The 19782-nt window shown below is 40.0% G+C and overlaps 1 protein-coding gene across 1 annotated transcript; it reads right to left on the bottom strand.

The window, feature by feature from the left end:
* Window positions 1–775: 775 nt before the first annotated feature.
* sfrp1a (secreted frizzled-related protein 1a) lies at window positions 776–19430 on the bottom strand. Its single transcript, XM_024002516.2, has 3 exons — window positions 18654–19430; window positions 13949–14029; window positions 776–1691 (listed from the first exon to the last, which is right to left on the bottom strand). The coding sequence occupies exons 1-3, from the start codon at window positions 19177–19179 to the stop codon at window positions 1366–1368; spliced, it is 933 nt and encodes a 310-aa protein (XP_023858284.1). The 5' UTR covers window positions 19180–19430; the 3' UTR covers window positions 776–1365.
* Window positions 19431–19782: the final 352 nt, after the last annotated feature.

Here is a 19782-nt window from a genome sequence, read left to right on the forward strand (position 1 = left end):
GAAAATCATTATGGACATTACACGCAGGAAGCTGACATTCCATACAATTAACTGTGTAGTACCGTGCCCTGAATGTGATTTCCCATTTTATTTCTGTGGTGTATGAGTATAAGCCATGGGTATCATTGTAATTCAAGCCACACTTGGTACTTCCTTCAACTGACTGAGAGCAAACAAGACTGGGAGTGATATCTCTACAAAAATGATACAGGTCACACAATGTGAAATGGAAAAAAAGATTCCAGACAACTTTTCATTGTTTTCTATATTTATGTAAAATGTGTATGTACATAACAAGGGGCAGAAATACACTGCGGGAATTCACATTTTCAGTCATTGAACGTGATAGTGCTAAGATGGATCAGCAATACTAAACGAAACAATCAAAATACAGATGTGTCAATCCACTGTTAGCGCTTTCAAAATGTGAGGCTACACAAAGTTGTCACAAACTGAATGAACGTCAATCTAGAGGGATAGCAATTTAAGACTGCATTAACAAAAAATACACAAAACTTTGGTCAAATATTATCGGACGTCATATACAAATGCAAGGGATTTCATTATTCTACTAAATACCGGAGCAACCACTKGAGAAACTGATTTGCATTTGAATTGAAATACTGAACAATGTATACTGCATCAAAGTACATTTCATACACTGTACCATGAGGCAAAAGTTATTTTGACTCAGATGATGCAGTTGATGTACTGGAATTGATTAGATTAACATATGCATATATTTTTTCAAGTCAAAGAAAATGTGAAACAAATGAGGCAACTGAAGAGAGGATGAAATTCTTAAAATCAACTGTAGTGCAGTCATTATTTTGATGAGACAATCCGGTGAAAACACACTATCATACTATTGTCAATAAGTTATTCAATGACCTTCTCTATGATGTGGCTTTTAAAGCTAAAATACAAGTAATTGTTGATTCTGTATGATCGATTCAATATGATCTAATTGTAAATTCTATGATCTACTAATACATGTTCAGAGCAATTGGAGCAAGTCCATCCATTTCAGRAGAACTCACTGAATTGTGGTCTTTTCACTGCACATTCAGGGAGTGTGTAACACAAATATCTACATACAAAAGTGGAAACGGTTTCAGTACAGGAGGAAGGGGGTGCAGTGTCATTTACTTTTTTCAGATAACTGGAAACCCACCAGGTCTCAATGATCACACTGCTCAACTGGAAAATGGACGACAGGAAATTCAAAGCAGGTCTGTAAATATACAAAGATATATATAGATATATAAACAAAAACAAGAAAAAGCTAAAGAAATGTGGGTTGTTTGGTTGTGCAAGTTCTTCTGTAGCATGATGATGAGATGCTTCTAGAAAGTCTTGGTCTGATTATTTGAAGACATTCTCGAAAGCTGGACACTTGTGGGTCTTAAGTTTCTTGATGGCCTTTTTGAACTCTTTGCTGGACTTGTCCCACTTGTGGATGCCTGTCAGGAGGAACTGCTTGTCCACCTTGCGGCCCATGATCAGGTAGGTGTTGCCCAGGTTGTCCAGCTGCTGGCAGGGGCAGTCGGCTCCATTCTTCAGGTACAGAACCAGATTCTTTAGGTCTTTCTTCTTCAGGTGGCCCAGTTTCAACGGCTTCTTCCTTTTCTGCAGAATCACCTTGCGGTCCATTCCTTCCCGTCTCACCTCCTTGATCTTGGTCTTGATAGCTACAATCAAATAGACATCAAAAGAAAGAAGGCGTTGTTAAAAACATTAACATGTGTATTCTTTTATATGTTACGATAKATATTTAGCTTGTGGGCTAGCTCAGAATGTTGAATCATATCTAGGGTTAGCCTGAGGCACTTTTCCTTTTAGCCGTGTTAATATTTAATGTCAGAACATAATGACAGTCATATAATCCCTGTGTACGCATTGTGCCAGGGCCAGGGGCTCTGTGACAAGACAGCAAGCCGAAAGGTTGGGTTGCAGAGCAGAGGGTATCAGTGGTTAGATAGCTAGGCCCCAGACACCAAGGACCATTAAAGAAAGCAGCCTGGTCTCATAGACTAGACGTAACATAGTAAATGTAAATCCGGGACAATCAAATTAGTATGATATGTTATGTATGGGTACATAAGACAGATGGTTACTTAAGGCAAGAARGAAAGTAGGGTGGTTGGTCGGATTGGATGGGTAGGCGTATAACACAAACGTGAGTTTGAATCTCATTCTGGACAATTTTAGCAACTTTTCAACTACTTACTACTTTTTAGCTACTTTGTAACTACTTAGCATCTTAGCTAACCCTTCCCCTAACCCTTTTATCTAACCCTTACCCTAACCATAACCCTTTTTGCTAACCTTTCCCTAACCTTAACCCTTTAACCTGACTCCTAACCTCAACCCTAACCTTAAACCTAACCCATAGCATAGCTAACGTTAGCCAGCTAGCTAGAATTCATAACATATCATACGATTTGAAGATTTGTAACATATCCCATCTCTATGGGAAATTGATCTGTCTACTATTCTGTCTGGCTAAATTGATCTGTCTGGCTATTCTTTTCATTGGGCTCCCAAGTGGCGCAGCGGTCTAAGGCACTGCGTCTCAGTGCTAGAGGCGTCACTACATACCCTGGTTTGATCCTGGGCTGTATCAAAACTGTCTGTGATCGGGAGTCCCATAGGCTGACGCACAAGTGGCCTAGTGTGGTTATGGGAGGGTTTGGCCGAGGTAGGCTGTCATTGTAAAAAAAAAAAAAAAAACTGACTTGCCTAGTTAAATAAATACAAATACTTTCAATGGACAGGAATGTTCAAATTCCCCTGTGCCCCTCCAGATGTAACAGGAACTGGGGTTTGTTCCCCTAAGTACCCCCTATCTAGCTCATTGGTTTTAGTGAAGGATCCCTACTCCCTGAGTTAGACTTGAGATATATTGAGGGAGATGAATGATCTTCAGGTATTTGTAAAAAGCAACACATAGGTTTGAAAAATTATTCTAAAGTCACCAAAAAAAATGTTTTATCTTTTTTTTTATCATGGTTGGAAGATTCCAGATTTCCTGCTTATTACTTACAATTCTAGYAATCTTCCAACCAGGTTTTCTGGAAGACCTGGACATTTTMGGAAAGCTGATGGAACGTTGCAACCCTAACCCTACCCTTATGTTCAATACCACTACTACCAATTCAATATCACCACTGATTGTCACTGAAAGAAAGTGAAACATTTGATGCTGTAGTACATTGTAACCTTGCCTTTCATCATTTCTTGATATGTGGCCATGTATTGCCACAATTTTACACCCACCAAATGTCTCAATAATAATCTTTTTTTTTCTTTTTTTTTTTTACTTTTATCTCTCCAAATCCCACACCGGGCCTCTGATTTCGCTTAATCTGTCTGATCTTTCACTAAACTCTATTTAACCTGCTAATCTCTTTGTTTCCTCCACCTCCCCTTCTGAAATTGTGCACGAGTCAACCCCATGGTGGTCCAAATCTCAGCATCTATTCATGTATCTCAAATGGCACCCTATTCCCTGTATAGTGCACTACTTTTGACCAGGGCACATAGAGTGACATTTGGGCTCCCGAGTGGCGCAGTGGTCTAAGGCACTGCATCTCAGTGCTAGAGGTGTCACTACAGACCCTGGTTCAATTCCAGGCTGTATCACAACTGGCTGTGATTCGGAGTCCCATATGGCGGTACACAATTGGCCCAGTGTTGTTAGGGTTWGGCRGGGGTATGCTGTCATTGTATATAAGAATTTGTTCTTAACTAACTTGCCTAGTTAAATAACATAAATAAATAAAATGTAGACTCATCCTCTATGGGTATAGGCCTACCTCTTCATCTCCCCACACAGTAAAGCAGGCTACTGCATGAGTGCAGGTGACTTCAGTGCATGGTAGTAAGGGGAATGTATGGCACGTTGCTGTGATTCCACTCCATTAATCTACGGGCCGGATTAATGACRGTCTTGTGATCTTTTAATACAGGGATTTGCTCCTGCACTTGGTAAACTGACTGCTGCTCGAGATGTGGTGCTGGCTGATCTGTCTTAGAAAATCCGATAAAAAAATAAGAATACTTAACGAAAACAACATACATTATTATCAGTGTAGCTTACAGATAGGGGTAAAGACTGGTGTAGGAAATATAGGCTACTACTATATATCTGAACTCTAAATAGGCCCCTACTTAAAATGCACCATAATATGCACCATAAAATGCATTCAATAGCTAATATAGACTACTATATCTAAACTCGTAATAGGCTTCTACATGAACTATAGGTACCATGTTTTAGGGTTCATCTATTGCCCCTCTATCTTCCCATTGCCAATTAAAGTGTGAAGTGAAAAAGAACAGTCCCAGTGGTTTTCCAGGTATTAAKAGTGCACATGGTCGGGATTAGGACCTTTATCCTCCATCTCTGGTCCATGAAAAGTCTCTGTGAGGAGGGCTTAGTGTTAAATGAAATCAAAACGGGCAGCTTTCATAATTAGCGAGTCATAAAAGATAAGGTCTAGCCCACCCCTGAAACCACTTTATCTGGATAAATCCAGCTTAAACTCTGTGCTGAACTTTCTTTGCACCTTGTGTTGCTTGTGTGCATATCTCCCTGGCCTGCCAAAGTGTACAGCACAGTGACTGACCAGGTAGGTTATGGTTTTAACTGTTCAGGGGAAAGGTTCAGTCATTGATCAGTAGTGCCTTCGGGGCAGTTAAACTAGAATTCATGTTACTATTTAATKTATTATTCTGGGCCCCTGTTTCGGMAAACTATTCACCCCAAACTATCATCTGACACGAGCGTTACAATCATTTCTCAAACATTCAAAGTTACACATTCTCAAACATTCAAAAACARTGCATAAACACTGCGCTTCATCTCRCATTCTATCTTCAACATTATCTCCATCTGTCGTTAGTCTCAGGTTTGGACAAACTGAAGCACTCAAACTCTATCAATCGGCAATGCTGTAAAGTTTGTGGGKATCTAGGCTGTAACCTTTCTCCCCGACCCTTGACCTGATTTCATCTTCTGGTTTAGAGAGGCTTTCAGACAGCTAAGATGGTGTCATAAACCCAGCAGGAGCGAGTAAGTTGGGCATGGGCCCATTCACAACCATGGAATAACACAGCCCTCGGCCATTCACAACCATGGAACCTGTCTGCCCCGTGATCCAATGTCTACTTCCCAAATTACACTCTATTCCTTACATAGTTCACTACTTTTCACCTGGCTTGTATGGGCCCTGGTCAAAAGTAGTGCACTATATACGGAATAGGGTGCCATTTGGGACACATCCTATGTGATCAGTCTAGATCAGGGCCAGGGCTGCTGCACTTTTGTTTATTCCATTAGCATGGGGAGGAATGGATGGTGCAATTACCTATACCACCAGAGAGAAAGCCAGCTGTCAGAAGTAGGGCATGGTGGCTTTGAATTGAAGTGTTTTGGAGTTGTGTAACAAAGAGCTGTGGTCATAAAAGTTTAAGTATGGAGATAAATCATGGTGGGAACAAAGTGTTGAGTGGGATGTACCATAAAACCATCAGCAGAGATGACAGCACTGATGTTTAGAAATATATTAATCAGGATATCTGAGGAACAAGGGACTGGGAAGAGTTTAGCTAGCTAGATGGCTATCTCCAATTGTATTTGAAATATGTTATTTTCCTCATGGTTGATCATGATGACCCAACACATAACGTTTGGTTAACTGAACTGTGGATTTTGTTGTTTGTCTTTATATTCACTCTTTAATTGGACCGAAGCTAAAAATACAGTTCAGTTATTCAGAGATAAACAAAAACTTAGGTCAAGCAGACTTTCAAGAAACAAGAAACAACCCTTCTACTTAAAAACCAACACATTTCTATCCCTCCATGTCTTTTACAAACACATGTATACTTCCTCTGSCAAATTGTCCCGTATCCGACCAAAAAGCATGAAAAGCTTTCGCCTTAAAATAATCAAACTTTATTTAGATAAACTCGCCTGAGAATGTCAAAATGTGATTGTGAGATTGGAAGGACGCTATTATTCATGACTTCAAACAATGGCACACAATAGTAAGCCTCTCTTCCCTTTAGAAAAAATATATATACTTTTGATTTCACCTAATTTGTTTATTCTGTCATAAAGAGCACATGTTCAACTTCATTAAAAAAACATGTTTTCCCATCTCAAGAGGTTAAAATACTATACATTGTACAACGCTCAAAGTGTAGGTCTACATCGTGTGCTTCCAATGAGTAGTATTATACGGCTCTACAGGGAATGGTTAGCTGTCTTATGGAGCGTTAGTAACGGCTCTTCAGCTGGTAATTAGTAGTTAAATCAGCCATGAATCCCCGTGTGACAGGGGGAAAGGAAGCTTGTTGTGTGCAACAGGGAGGTGCAATTGAATGTAAGATTCATAAAAAATATATATAATTGTACAGTTTTTCAACACAAAACACCAGAAAATGGCCAAAAAGAGTAGAACCAGCTCACCTGCTTTTACACTATGACTTTTAGATGTTTCTTTTGCAATAAATATTAAAAAATTTATAGTATTAAAATGAGAATTCAGTTCACGTAACAGCATAGCTCRGAGAAATAGGGGTGCTAAGGGTGCTGCAGCACCTCCTGAAAAATCGGAATATTTGAATAATACAAAGAGAAAAAAAAGTTTTTCTTTCTCTCKCAAAAGTAGTGCACTGGTCCTTTACTAGTCCTTTATTAGTGGACCGATACAGCTGRCTGTAGTGCGGGCAAAAAACATTGACATTTTACAAATTAATAAAAAATGAAAAGCTGAAATGTCTTGAGTCAATAAGTATTCAACCCCTTTGCTATTGCAAGCCTAAATAAGTTCAGGAGTACAAAGTTGCTTAACAAGTCACATAATAAGTTAAATGGACTCACTCTGTGTGCAATAATAGTGTTAAACATGATTTTTTTTTACCTCATCTCTGTATCCCACGCATACAATTATCTGTAAGATCCCTCAGTCGAGCAGTTAATTTCAAATACAGATTCAACCACAAAGACAAACTCAGACATTGAATATCCATTTGAGCATGGTGCAGTTATTAATTACACTTTGAATGGTGGTATCAATACAGCCGGTCACTACAGAAATACAGGTGTCCTTCCTAACTCAGTTGCCGGAGAGGAAGAAAACCAATGGTGACTTTAAAACAGTTACAGAGTTTAATAGCTTGATGGGAGAAAACTGAGGATGGATCAAATACATTGTAGTTACTCCGCAATACTAACTTATTTAACAGAGTGAAAAGAAGGAAGTCTGTACATAATAAAAAATATTCCAAAACGTGCACCCTGTTTGCACCAAAGCACTAAAGTAATACTGCAAAACATTTGGCAAAGCAATTCACTTTYTGTCCTGAATACAAAGGTGTTATGTTTGGGGCAAACCCAATACAACACATTACTGAGTTCTACTCTCCATACTTTCAAGCATAGTGGTGGCTGCATCATGTTATGGGTATGCTTCTAATCGTTAAGGACTGGGGAGTTTTTCAGGATAKAATAGAAAGGAAATGGAGCTAACAGGCAAAATCTGGGAGCAAAACCTGGTTCAGTCTGCTTTCCACCAGACACTAGGAGGTGAATTCACATTTCATCAGGACAATAACCTAAAACACAAAGCCAAATCTACACTGGAGTTGCTTACTAAGAAGACAGTGAATATTCCTTAGTTGCCGAGTTWCAGTTTTGACTTAAATCTACTTGAAAATCTCTGGCAATACCTGAAAATGGTTGTCTAGCAATGATCAACAACCAATTTGACAGAGCTTGAAGAATTGTGAAAATAATAATGGGCAAATGTTGCACAATCCAGGTGTGGAAAACTCTTAGAGATTTACCCAGAAAGACTCACAGCTGTAATTGCAGCCAAAGGTGCTTCTACAAAGTATTGAATTGGGTGTGAATACTTATGTAAATGAGATATTTCGGTATTTCATTTTCAATATATTTTCTAAAATGCCTAAAAGCATGTTGTCACTTATGGGGTATTGTGTGTAGATATGTTAGCAAAAAAAGTATTTGATCTGTTTTGAATTSAAGCTGTAACACAACAAAATGTGGAATAAGTCAAGTGGTYTGAATACTTTCTGAAGGCACTGTATATGTATTTTTTCCCGTATGGGTTTCACACTGGATTCTGTTAACATGGGRTCTGTTAAATGAGAACAGACCTTTTGCAATGAGATCTTTCCAGGAACTGAACGTTTTAGTGAGAGAAAAATGCTCATTCTGTGCCAGCGGAGGCATATTTCTGACATGATTAGTCTWCGCAGATTAATAAAACTGACTTCTATGTAAGTCACAGATTCCTCCAGCTAACTGCCCTGACTGAGGTAGCCTTTCAACTACACAGTCTGAAGTTAGGCCTGGTATAGGTGAATTTCGACTAAGATTATGCCATTGCCTCTACAGTTAAACTGTACATGTAAATTTATGTCTATATACCCCATGTGAATATTAGTGATAAAAAGTACATTCAGCATCTCTTGCTTGCAAAGTAGGCAGGATATTGCATAGTGAAAGTCTAGAGTAGTGGTCTTAACTTATCAATCTACATCTATTATAAGCTATCCCTCTGACCCATTTTGTTCTGGCCAAAAGTGCTGTGATGAAAGCATAACAATAGATTGGCTCACGAGTCACGTGACCAGATGCTTTGTTGAGCTAAAAACTGATCTTTATAAAATCATGTCATAATTGCTTTCACATTTCACCCATTTCTCTCTCCTCTCACAACATTAATGACAGATCTTTCACACCATATAATAGTTGTTTTCGAGTCAAGCCCATCCTTGCATGAGTTTTAGGACAAAATAAGAAGAGAAACCTTTCAGACAAATATTGACTCACATTTTTGCACCACTACAATCTAAAATAATAGAATTTGCTCAACAGTACTGCTTCATAAAAAAACATAACCAAATGTTAGTCCCGCAGTTGTGTGTCAAGCTAAAAGCATAGGTTATGCTTCAGTTATTGATAACCTGTGGCATCCATTTTAGAAACCTCTTCTCTCATTTCTTTAGCCAATTGTCTAGCATAAACATTTCTTGTTTACATGTTGCCCAACTGGTACAGCAAAGCAAACCCACCACTATAGCCCATGGCATTGCCACACAGCAAGCAGAGCAGCCCCTGGCTCTATCCCAAATCGCACTCTAGTCCCTACATAGTGAACTACTTTTGACCAGAACCATATGAGCCCTGGTCAAAAATAGTGCACTATATAGGGAATATGGAGTAATTTTGGACACAACCCCTTTTTTTCTCATGGGAGTTGGTACTCTCCCTTTGTGGGCCACTCCTGCAGTGATTGGGTCTAATGGATGCAATAAAAGTCTAATTTAACAGTCATTGTCAGAGGCCATGCTCAGCCTGCCTGGATAAGCTCAGACGTCAAGCGTTAAAGACATTATGACAAGGAATCAAAACAACATCTGTCTTAATCAGAGATGAAACAGACCAACGTGCCAGTTTCGTTTGGCAAACCAGGGACAAGTTTCTGAGAACAGAAAAGTGAGGCCCATCATTACAGTGTAAGAATGGGACAATTCAATTAACTTTGACTGCACATAACTGCACATAACTAAGTGTATTAGCTTTCCCTGAGAACAACTCTGAAAGAAGATGTGCAGAAAGTCCGTCTTCCCAAGGTCTGGCGGTTGGAATGGATTTGGAAACCACCAAAAACTTGGAGGCCAGCTTCTACCAATTTAAAATAAGGCACAGCATCACGTAAACGTGTGCACATTCTCACTGCATACAATCACTGCCTCAAGGTGTGCTGAATTGACAGTGTCCCTGCGTGCGAGAAACTATCAATGCATTTTAATTGCATCGAAAAACAAAACATTCTAAGTTGTTGCTACACTGCATTGGCACACTGTGGATGGGATGGGCTGRCAAGCCACCAGACAAGCAGAAAGACATTCCCATACATGTGACATCAGTCCCCTGTGACAGAGACTGAYATTTGGACCAATAGGAATTAAGCTTTAACTTGCAACCCTGCTGACACCTACACAAGGACAAACAGCAGAACAAACATCCCAATTTACAGCTTTAAATACCTCCTAAATAAAGACTTTAGGGCTCCAATTCATTAGTTACAGAATATTAGCATTTAAAAGAGTATTACAAACTCCCAAGCTCTGTTTTTCTAGCGGATTAAGGCAGTAACTTTTTCCAGTATATATGTAACGTTGTGAGAATCAAGCATATGGCCAAGAAAKCAAGGTCAATTGGTAGTAGTAACCRCCAAGAGGAGATTTTTCTCAAGATCGTTCACATTAGTTTACTTGGTGGTCAGTTGGTAGATCAATCCATTATGTCTGAAGGAATGATCCCCAGGAGTATACAAATTGTAAATCTTTTCAATTTCACATACTAATCCCAGCATTGTTATACTCAGAAATAACAATTACCCCGAGTACTGTCAGATAGTAGACATGGTGAAATGTTTGTCAAAGCTATATAAATTCTCTGATAATGAAAGACATATCTCTTTTTTCGACCATGATGTGTGACTGACCAAGGAGTTTATTTAAAATAATGTATCATCGAACAAGCATCAAATTGTGCAAATCRATGGAACATGAAACATTTCTTTACTGAAAATATGCTTGAACAGTGTGTTTATGGTCATACATACACAATATATCCAAAGGCACATGCACATGCACCCCCCACCCCACAAAATTTTCCATGTTTGAAAAATTCTAATATACGGAAAGTATTCAGACCACTTGACTTTTRGATATTTTGTTAAGTTACAGCCTTATTCTAAAATGTATTATATCGTATTTTTCCTCATCAATCTATGCACAATACCCCATAATGACAAAGCAAAACAGGTTTTTAGAAATGTTTGCAAATGTATWAAAAAKAAAACMGAAATATCACATTTACATAAGTATTCACACCCTTTACTCAGTACTTTGTTGATGTAACGGCTCTTGTTTGTGGAAGGAAGGCACATTCAAAAAGACAGTTCCTCCAAACAGTATTTATTTGTGCGATTCCAGGTTGCTAAAGTAGCCTACTAATACACAGTTGTCAATGTATTTMTMTTGTTCTTTTGTTGCAGCAGGTCTTCTGAAAACCAGTAGGTAGATGAAACATTTGCGGTGTTTGTGTCTGCCGAAAATATTACTTTGCCAAAGTGTTTTTGTATATTGATGATAAAGGCGCAGCGTGATAGGGGTACATCGTCTTTTTATTGAAGACACCAAAACAAAATAACAAAGACAAAAAAACWAAAGCGAACAGTTCTGTCAGGCACAGACACTAAACAGAAAACAAGATCCCACAAAACCCAAAAGGAAAATGACAACTGATATATGATCCCCAATCAGAGACAACGATAGACAGCTGCCTCTGATTGGGAACCTCACTCTGCCAAAAACAAAGAAATAGAAAACATAGACTTTCCCACCCGAGTTACACCCTGACCTAACCAAACATAGAGAATAATAAGGATCTCTAAGGTCAGGGCGTGACAGTTGAAGCACCTTTGACAGTGTTTACAGRCATGAGTCTTCTTGGGTATGACTCTACACGCTTGCCACACCTGTATTTGGGGAGTTTCTCCCATTCTTCTCTGCAGATCCTATCAAGCTCTGTCAGGTTGGATGGGGAGCACTGCTGCACAGCTATTTTCAGGTCTCTCCAGAGATGTTCGATCATGTTCAAGTCCGGGCTCTGGCTGAGCCACTCAAGGACAWTCAGAGACTTTTCCCGGAGCCACTGGAGCAGGTTTTCATCAAGGATCTCTCTGTACTTTGTTCTGTTCATCTTTGCCTCAATCCTGACTAGTCTCCCAGTCCCTGCCGCTGAAAAAAACATATCCACACCATGATGCTGCCACCACCATGTTTCACCTTAGGGATGATACCAGGTTTCCTCCAGACGTGACGCTTGGCTTTCTGGCCAAAGAGTTCAATCTTTCATCAATCTTTCATCAGACCAGACAATCTTGTTTCTCATGGTCTGAGAGTCTTTAGGTGCCTTTTGGTAAACTCCAAGCAGGTTATCATGTGCCTTTTACTGAAGAGAGGATTCCGTCTGGCCACTCTACCATAAAGGCCTGATTGGTGGGGTGCTGCAGAGATTGTTGTCCTTCTGGAAGGTTCTCCCATCTCCATAGAGGAACTCTAGAGTTCTGTCAGAGTSACCATCGGGTTKTTGGTCACCTCCCTGACCAAGGCCCTTCTTCCCCGATTGCTCAGTTTGGCCGGGCGGCCAGCTCTAGGAAGAGTCTTTGGMGTTCCAATCTTCTTCCATTTAAGAACGATGGAGGCCACTGTGTTCTTGGGGACCTTCAATYCTGCAGAAATYTTTTGGTACCCTTCCCCAGATCTGTGCCTTGACACAATACTGTCTCGGAGCTCTACGGACAATTCCTTCGACCTCTTGGCTTGGTTTTTGCTCTAACATGACCTGTCAACTGTGGGATCTTTAAATAGACAAATGTGTGCCTTTCCAAATCATGTCCAATCAATTGAATTTACCACAGGTGGACACCAATCAAGTTGTAGAAACATCTCAAGGATGATCAATGGAAACGGGATGCACCTGAGCTSAAGTTCGAGTCTGAATACTTATGTAAATAAGGTATTTCTGTTTTTATTTTTAATACATTTGCAAAAATGTCTAGAAACCTGTTTTCACTTTGCCATTATGGGGTATTGTGTGTAGATTGTTGAGGAATGTTTTTATTTAATKKATTTTAGAATAAGGCTGTAACATAACAAAATGTGGAAAAAGTCAAGGGGTCTGAATACTTTCCGAAGGCACTGTATTTATATATTTGTTTCTCTGTAATAKTACTAGTCACCTAGCAATTTCATGAAGTTGGTTTTAGCTAGTGCAGATAGGTTCCCAATCTCCCAACATCATAATTAGCTACCAAAAAGCCATTTCAGGCTATCAAGTTAGATTTGCTAGCTTGTCTAACTATCTTAGCTGGCATGTCTGCTGCCAAGGTTGGTAATAACTAAAGCAATAACTAAATSTACTGAATAAGATTCACATTCCTTTCAATCTTTTACCCAAATTTTWGCAGATATGCAGAGAAGAATATTTAMTTTATTAAAAAWAATAACAACCAGTCAGGAGGATACAGACAGCTTAAGAGGTATATGCAGAAACATGTATATATTTTTGATATAGTATATATTTTTGACATAGAAGTATGCATAATAATTATGGATCTAGATTGCACTTTGTAAATATACAGTCAGTTTMAACTAAATCCATGATCCTCTAAACTAACCATGATAATTATTGTGGGACTGACCCATTTTTATTATTTTCTAACTGTTAATCTACAGTAACTTGCTTTTCTTTTCAGAGGCTTTTTGCTTCCAATAGACTTATTAACCCCACTAAAGACCACACTTTTTAGATCATACAGAGAGATGACTGTGCGYTGCTATGGGCTCTATGGAACATCATCTATAGCTGGGATAAAGCACCAAGCTCAATACTGTAACCAGCATGGCAAGAGTCAGGGAATGCATGCATAAGAAATGAATGCATAAGAAATCCTATTGGCAAGTGTGTCACTTTAACTTTTCGAAGCTTGCTTTTGTAAAGATCTTACAATGTACGTTGAGGGGCTGCAGACCAAAGGTGGGAGGGAGGGCTCATTAGATCTGGGGCAAATTCCAGCGCTATAGGTATAGACATACTGTAGTTCTCCATTGTATGTGGTTCCATTTGTATAGGCTTCTATGCCATGGAGAGTGCAACCTCTTGTGTTGGCTAACACGATCCATAGGTATAGTAGCCCATAGGAAAACTTGTCATGGCAAAACATGCTGTGTGTGAGTGTGTGTGTGCGTGTGTGTATGTCTCTTCTTCTGTATTTTTAGGAAATGCTTAACAAACGGAATGAAAATGGTAGTGTTAGGGTTAGGAGACGCTTACCAAACTCGCTGGCACACATGTGCTCTAGAATGATGTCTGTTTTCATTTCGTTGTCACATGGGGGACAGATGGGGGAGTAACCTGTGGAAGGGAGGGAGGAGAGAGTCTTTTCAGAGGGCAGGACATGTAGCACTGTCACAATAATCAACCAAGTAACAGCCATGAACAAATGGAACAAGAGTAGGGTTGCAAAAATCCTGTAACTTTCCGAAAACTCCAAGAAATCCCGTGAAGATACCCTAAATCAGAAGGGAATAAGCAAGAAATCCGGTATCCACCAACCAGAATAACTGTGAATTTGGGGAAAGTTACTGGAATTTTTCAACCCTAAACCAGTGAAAGTTTTTTTCTCTCCCTAAAATCACCATTCAAGGGAAGGGAACAACAGCTGCTAGTAACTGAATCCCTAACAGATTGTAGCATTGTTCACACCTCTATTTACCTCAACATCAGCTCATTTCCCATGGTAGTAACACTTTTGYTCTTTCACCACCTATCTCCCTGCRTGTGCTTCAAATCAATCTTGCCGATGAAATCTTATGTGAARACCTACAGTATGTGAAGATGACACCTGCCATTCTGGTCAGAGGTGCTGAGTACACTCTGTTGTCAGTTGCTCTGGTGTTTTTCCTCTCAAARTTATTCATCCAAACTCCAATGACGTTTGTTCTTGTTTGACGGTAAAACTKTTAATTGACCGACCTGACCTCAGTTGGAATGTCCTGTGCTTTTATAGCAGGTCCTAACTATGGCCTCCAGGACACAATGCTGCTCGTTATTGGCTAGATTCATGAAATGATAGGGGGTATCAGCAGTCTTCTCAATATCCAAGACTGACTATCATTCCATTGTAATTAGGTGGTTAGTTTTGATCTCTTCGGAGTCTATGCTAACTTAATGCAATCAGACTCAATCTGTCCTGGAGGCCTGTTTTACTGTACGTTATCTGAAAGCATGTGGAAACGCATGCATACACATGAACTGTTACATGTACCTGAGACTTTTATAGAAGGTACATTACTGACTGTGAAGACAGAGAGATGACTGACTGAAACTGGAAACTCTTCCACTCAGGCTTTCATATACATGTATTTTTAGCTACAGGAGCCAAGTTCCATATGAACATATTAGAATGTTTTGACATTATTATTAAAAATAAGGAATGGTTCTAACTGCTTAAAAATAAGGAACGGTTCTAACTGCTTAAAAATAAGGAACGGTTCTAACTGCGTAGTGGCCAACAATGGACAGAAATGCTTTTTTTGTTTTTGCTATATAGGGTTTTTGTCAAGTGACATTCATGAATATTTAATGAAAATGATATTTATTCAATAATTAAATAACTGTTCTGTTCTTTCTTAAACAGCTTAGCAAAGCTTGGCTTTAAACCCCAAAACAACATTTGGAGTACTGTGAGGTTTACCATCTGTAAAATATAAATACATATTTACACACACTTATCCTGTTCTTTTGTGATTGCCAGTTGGCCATTACGTGTGTTTGACAAACACTTACAAAAGTTACACCCAGGTGGAAAGCACTTGTGAAAATAAGCATATAAAATAAAATAAGGCTATATTTTCAACTTCACATTTTTTTCTACTCTAAATCTATTGTCACTAGCTTCATACTTGTTTAGCAGTCAGCAGTGGAGAGGCTCTTTAAATAACTTACATCAAAATACATGACCTTCTAACCTAATTTTGATTTGATGTTTTATTCATTCAAATGCATTTCTTTCTCCCCCCCATTTCATATGAAACTGAACAGTGATTCGTACATCACTAAAAAGCACATKTTTTTTAGGGTTTTAGGTTCCTGTCAGTCAACAGTGAAGAAGATGCAGAACAACACAGACATTAACGGCCCTGTAATGAGWAGAGTGGGGTTAAAACAAGACCGACTCTGTGGCCTGCTGGGCTTCTGACTGGGCAAACACTTTCTGATTTATTTATCGCAAGTGCTGACACATATGACAACAGGTGACCTCTGGAGACTGCCTGTGTTCCAAATGGCACTCTATTCCCTATGTAGTGCACTACTTTTGACTAGAGCCCTYTGGGTTCTAGTCAAAAGTAGTACACTACATAGGGAATAGGGTGCCATTTGGGGCAKACCCTGTGGATCTCTGTGTGGTCCCCGAGCTCCCGAGCTCCAAGAGMAGCCTTTTCTCAGGCTGCTGGGCTCCTGCCCACACACACCACCATGTTGGCCCCCCTCGGCCCAACACGTCCCAGTTACAGAGGGACTACCTCAGATATACAGTAAGTGCTGTGTAACTGCAGRATCACGGAYCGATAAAGACCTCTTCATCGGGTGCTGGACTGGAAAGTCACCAGTCKCCATATCAGTTCGCTGTAAGACCGAGCTATTCATGTTCAGAATATAGTAAATGTTTTAGCACTAAGCTAACATTGTTTTGCAGCCTGCATATACAACGCAGATCAAAATGTAAGGAGGTTGATGATGGAAAGTCCTTTTTAATTTATGAGAAATCTGCATGAGGTGGCTGTACTTCCCCTTCTGGGACACCTCTAGAAAAGAGCAGAGCAGCCTTTCCAACTCGCTCCAAGAGAGATTATACTAGTTCCTGCCAGGGACACTGACATGGCAATAAAATATTACAACCCATGACAGAAACAATAATTTTAGACAAAACTTGTCCTTTGATTGTGAAAGGCTGCAGCATTTACACTGYACAAAAATATAAACACAACATGTAAAGTGTTGGTCTCATGTTTCAATATGTTTTTTTGTGTACAACCATGTCTGACTTATTGTTAGCCCCAAGCTGTTACAGATGTAGGATCTTAATTTGAGCCAGTTTGCTACAGCATAAAAATTATCCTGAAGCAACAGGTAATGTAAATTATTATGTGGATTATAATGACTGGACATTTTTTGTAGGGGTTGATACATTTTTCGTTAGGGCAAATCAAGTCTAACATTTTAAAGTGGAAATTACAAACTTTAGAAACCTTTTTAAACCTTGAATACACTAGCATGTTCTGTACAGAAACATTCTCAGCAACAACATAGTGATCAAATTAAGATCCTACATCTGTAGGTAGTTCTAGTCCTTCTGAACATAACTCAGTCCAGAAACTGTGGTTGTATCCCAAATGGTGCCATATTTCCTATATAGTGCACTACTTTTAACCAGAGCCCTATGGGTCCTGGTGAAAATTAGTGCACTAGGAAATAGGGTTGGGACGCAATCCCAGTGAGATTGTGGCAGTCTCGAGCCAAGTATCCCTGCAGGCAGATAGGCAGACAGGCATCAAGGACCTGATGTCTGTGGGAGTTCACTGTAGCCTTGAAACACAGTTTATTACATTAGCAGAATTGATAGTCTGTTTTTTTCCCCTCTCCTCATCATTGTCCCTCTGGTATTCACTCTTTCATAATTCGTATACYTTTGTATCTGCTATTCAAATTAAACTATACATGTTGTTTCTGTCTGGTGAGTTGACTTTTTGGGGGGGTTCAAAGGAAGAGGCCAGTAGTTAAGACGTCAATATAAAATGGTCATTAATGGATGTATTAGTTCTGTGGCTGGACTGCCTCCCAGTTCATAAATTTCACCTTGAAATAAATTGCTACCATCTGTTAAAGGAGTATTAGGCTACAATATTAATTACAACATCACTTCTCTTTGTCAATAGCAAGCAACTTAACATTTGCCACAAAGAGAGGTTTTCTCTTGGTAAAGACAGCGTGGTCTTGTTAGCACTCTGAAATAACTAAATAAAGGTTTTGCTATCTCACTCTTACATTTTTTGGGGATAATCTAATCTAGACGTAATCTAAGCGGTCATGGGAAAAATTACCCCAAAAGGTTGGGAATGGTTCATTTGCATCAGGTTTGACATCAACAAACCCCTGAAACAACATTCTGCCGCATGAAGAACTGCATGGGTGTCGATTCTCACACTATGTCAAAGTAGTGACTGTTTGTTATCTCAGTCAAGTACTGCAGCTCTATTGAGCTGCCCCATAGGACACTATGTTGAGCCTGCCCTATAGGACACTATGTTGAGCCTGCCCTATAGGACACTATGTTGAGCCTGCCCTATAGGACACTATGTTGANGAGCCTGCCCTATAGGACACTATGTTGAGCCTGCCCTATAGGACACTATGTTGAGCCTGCCCTATAGGACACTATGTTGAGCCTGCCCTATAGGATACTGTTGAGCCTGCCCTATAGCATACTATGTTGAGCCTGCCCTATAGGATACTATGTTGAGCCTGCCCTATAGCATACTATGTTGAGCGTGCTCCATAGGATACTGTTGAGCCTGCCCTATTCCGCAATACATGGTAAAAAAAAAAATACAAATATTTGATAATGATTATTACAGATTATCATGCTTCATCCACAAAATGCATCAAATTTTTTATAAATTGTAATAAAAACTGCTTCCAAGTGAAGAACATAATGTACATTCAACAATACAGATTGCAAACTCCTAGCCAACACCTCAGCTTTTTACATATTGTGCCAAGCAATGGCTCAGTTTCAGATCTGGTACCAGACTAGCACATGGAAACATGACTGGAGCTTGGTGACATGGGATTCTATATGTCATTCTATATCTAGATATTATGGCAGGCATGCTGCCTGCTGGTAGGTAGGTAGGTAGGTAGGTAGGTAGGTAGGTAGGTAGGTAGGTAGGTAGGTAGGTAGGTAGGTATAGCCTTACCTGTGGGTTTTGTGGCTTCAGTGGCGTTGGGTGCAGTCATGGCAATGCAGACGTCGTCCTGAGGAAACTTGTCGCAGGTGAGCATCTCAGGCCAGGGGAAGCCGAACGACTCCATAATAGGGGTGCAGCCGTCCCGTACAGCCTCACACAGCCAGCGGCAGGGGTATATGGGACGCTCCAGGCACACTGGGGCAAACAGGGAGCAGAGGAACACCTGGGTACCCGGGTGGCAGCTCTTATGCACCAGGGGCACCCAGCTGCCCGCCTGCTGCTTCACCTCAGCCATAGTCTCATGCTCCAGTAGGTTAGGCAGCAGCATCTGGTTGTAGCCCACATTGTGACACAGCCGCAGGTCCTCTGGGATATCCACACACTGAGGAGGCTTGCCATAGCTGCGGCCACCATTGTACATGTCCGATTTCCAGCTCAGGTATTCATACTCAGAGGCTTTGCTCACAGACACCAGTGCCATGGTCAAAGCCAGAGGGATGATTCTCCAACGGCACAATAGTTCAATGGACCTCATTGTTCACAACAGAGGAGAGTCTGCAGAATAAAAGTAAAATGCAGCTCACAATGGAGCTTTCACTGTAGAATAGAACAGACCTGCTTCAAGAGAAAAATAAAATGGAGAAAAGCTCAAAGAGTCCAGTTGATAAATGCTCTCTGAGTAGAAAGTTTCAGGTTTCAGTGTAACTCCACTCCTGCCTCCTCTTGTTGCAGCCCCGCTGTTCTGTTCCCTTCTGCTGCTACTGACTCACACAAGCGCCTGCAAAGATAACTGTCTAGAGTAGCGCAGCTTGGAAACAAGAGGAGATTGTGAAGTGCGCGTCGGCCAATCGGAAAGCGTCTGAGCCTTTTGGCACTCACACGTCAATCAATGTGCTCAATTACTCACTGCGTAAAACACGGCTTAACGTTCCCTACCCCCTTCATTAGCCTTTATTTTCCTTTGTCAAAACAAACAAGTTGCCTTCACACCAAACAAAAAAATAATTAAATGGTTGAAATAATTTAGTGCTTGGTCAAACGGCAGCTCGTAATCACTTGACAGCTATCATGCACAGTACATTTGTGGATCATTTTGGACAGTTATTTGAAGAATTGTAGATAATTTATATTTGACAAC

Source organism: Salvelinus sp. IW2-2015, linkage group LG15 (genome assembly GCF_002910315.2).
Source record: "Salvelinus sp. IW2-2015 linkage group LG15, ASM291031v2, whole genome shotgun sequence".
NCBI classification, from domain to species: domain Eukaryota; kingdom Metazoa; phylum Chordata; class Actinopteri; order Salmoniformes; family Salmonidae; genus Salvelinus; species Salvelinus sp. IW2-2015.

Coding starts and splice junctions, on each gene's coding strand:
- sfrp1a (XM_024002516.2), bottom strand. CDS start 19,179: ATGAGGTCCATTGAACTATTGTGCCGTTGGAGAATCATCCCTCTGGCT. Junction 14,030..18,653: donor TGAAGCCACAAAACCCACAG/GTAAGGCTATAC, acceptor TCCCTTCCACAG/GTTACTCCCCCATCTGTCCC. Junction 1,692..13,948: donor CATGTGTGCCAGCGAGTTTG/GTAAGCGTCTCC, acceptor ATTTGATTGTAG/CTATCAAGACCAAGATCAAG.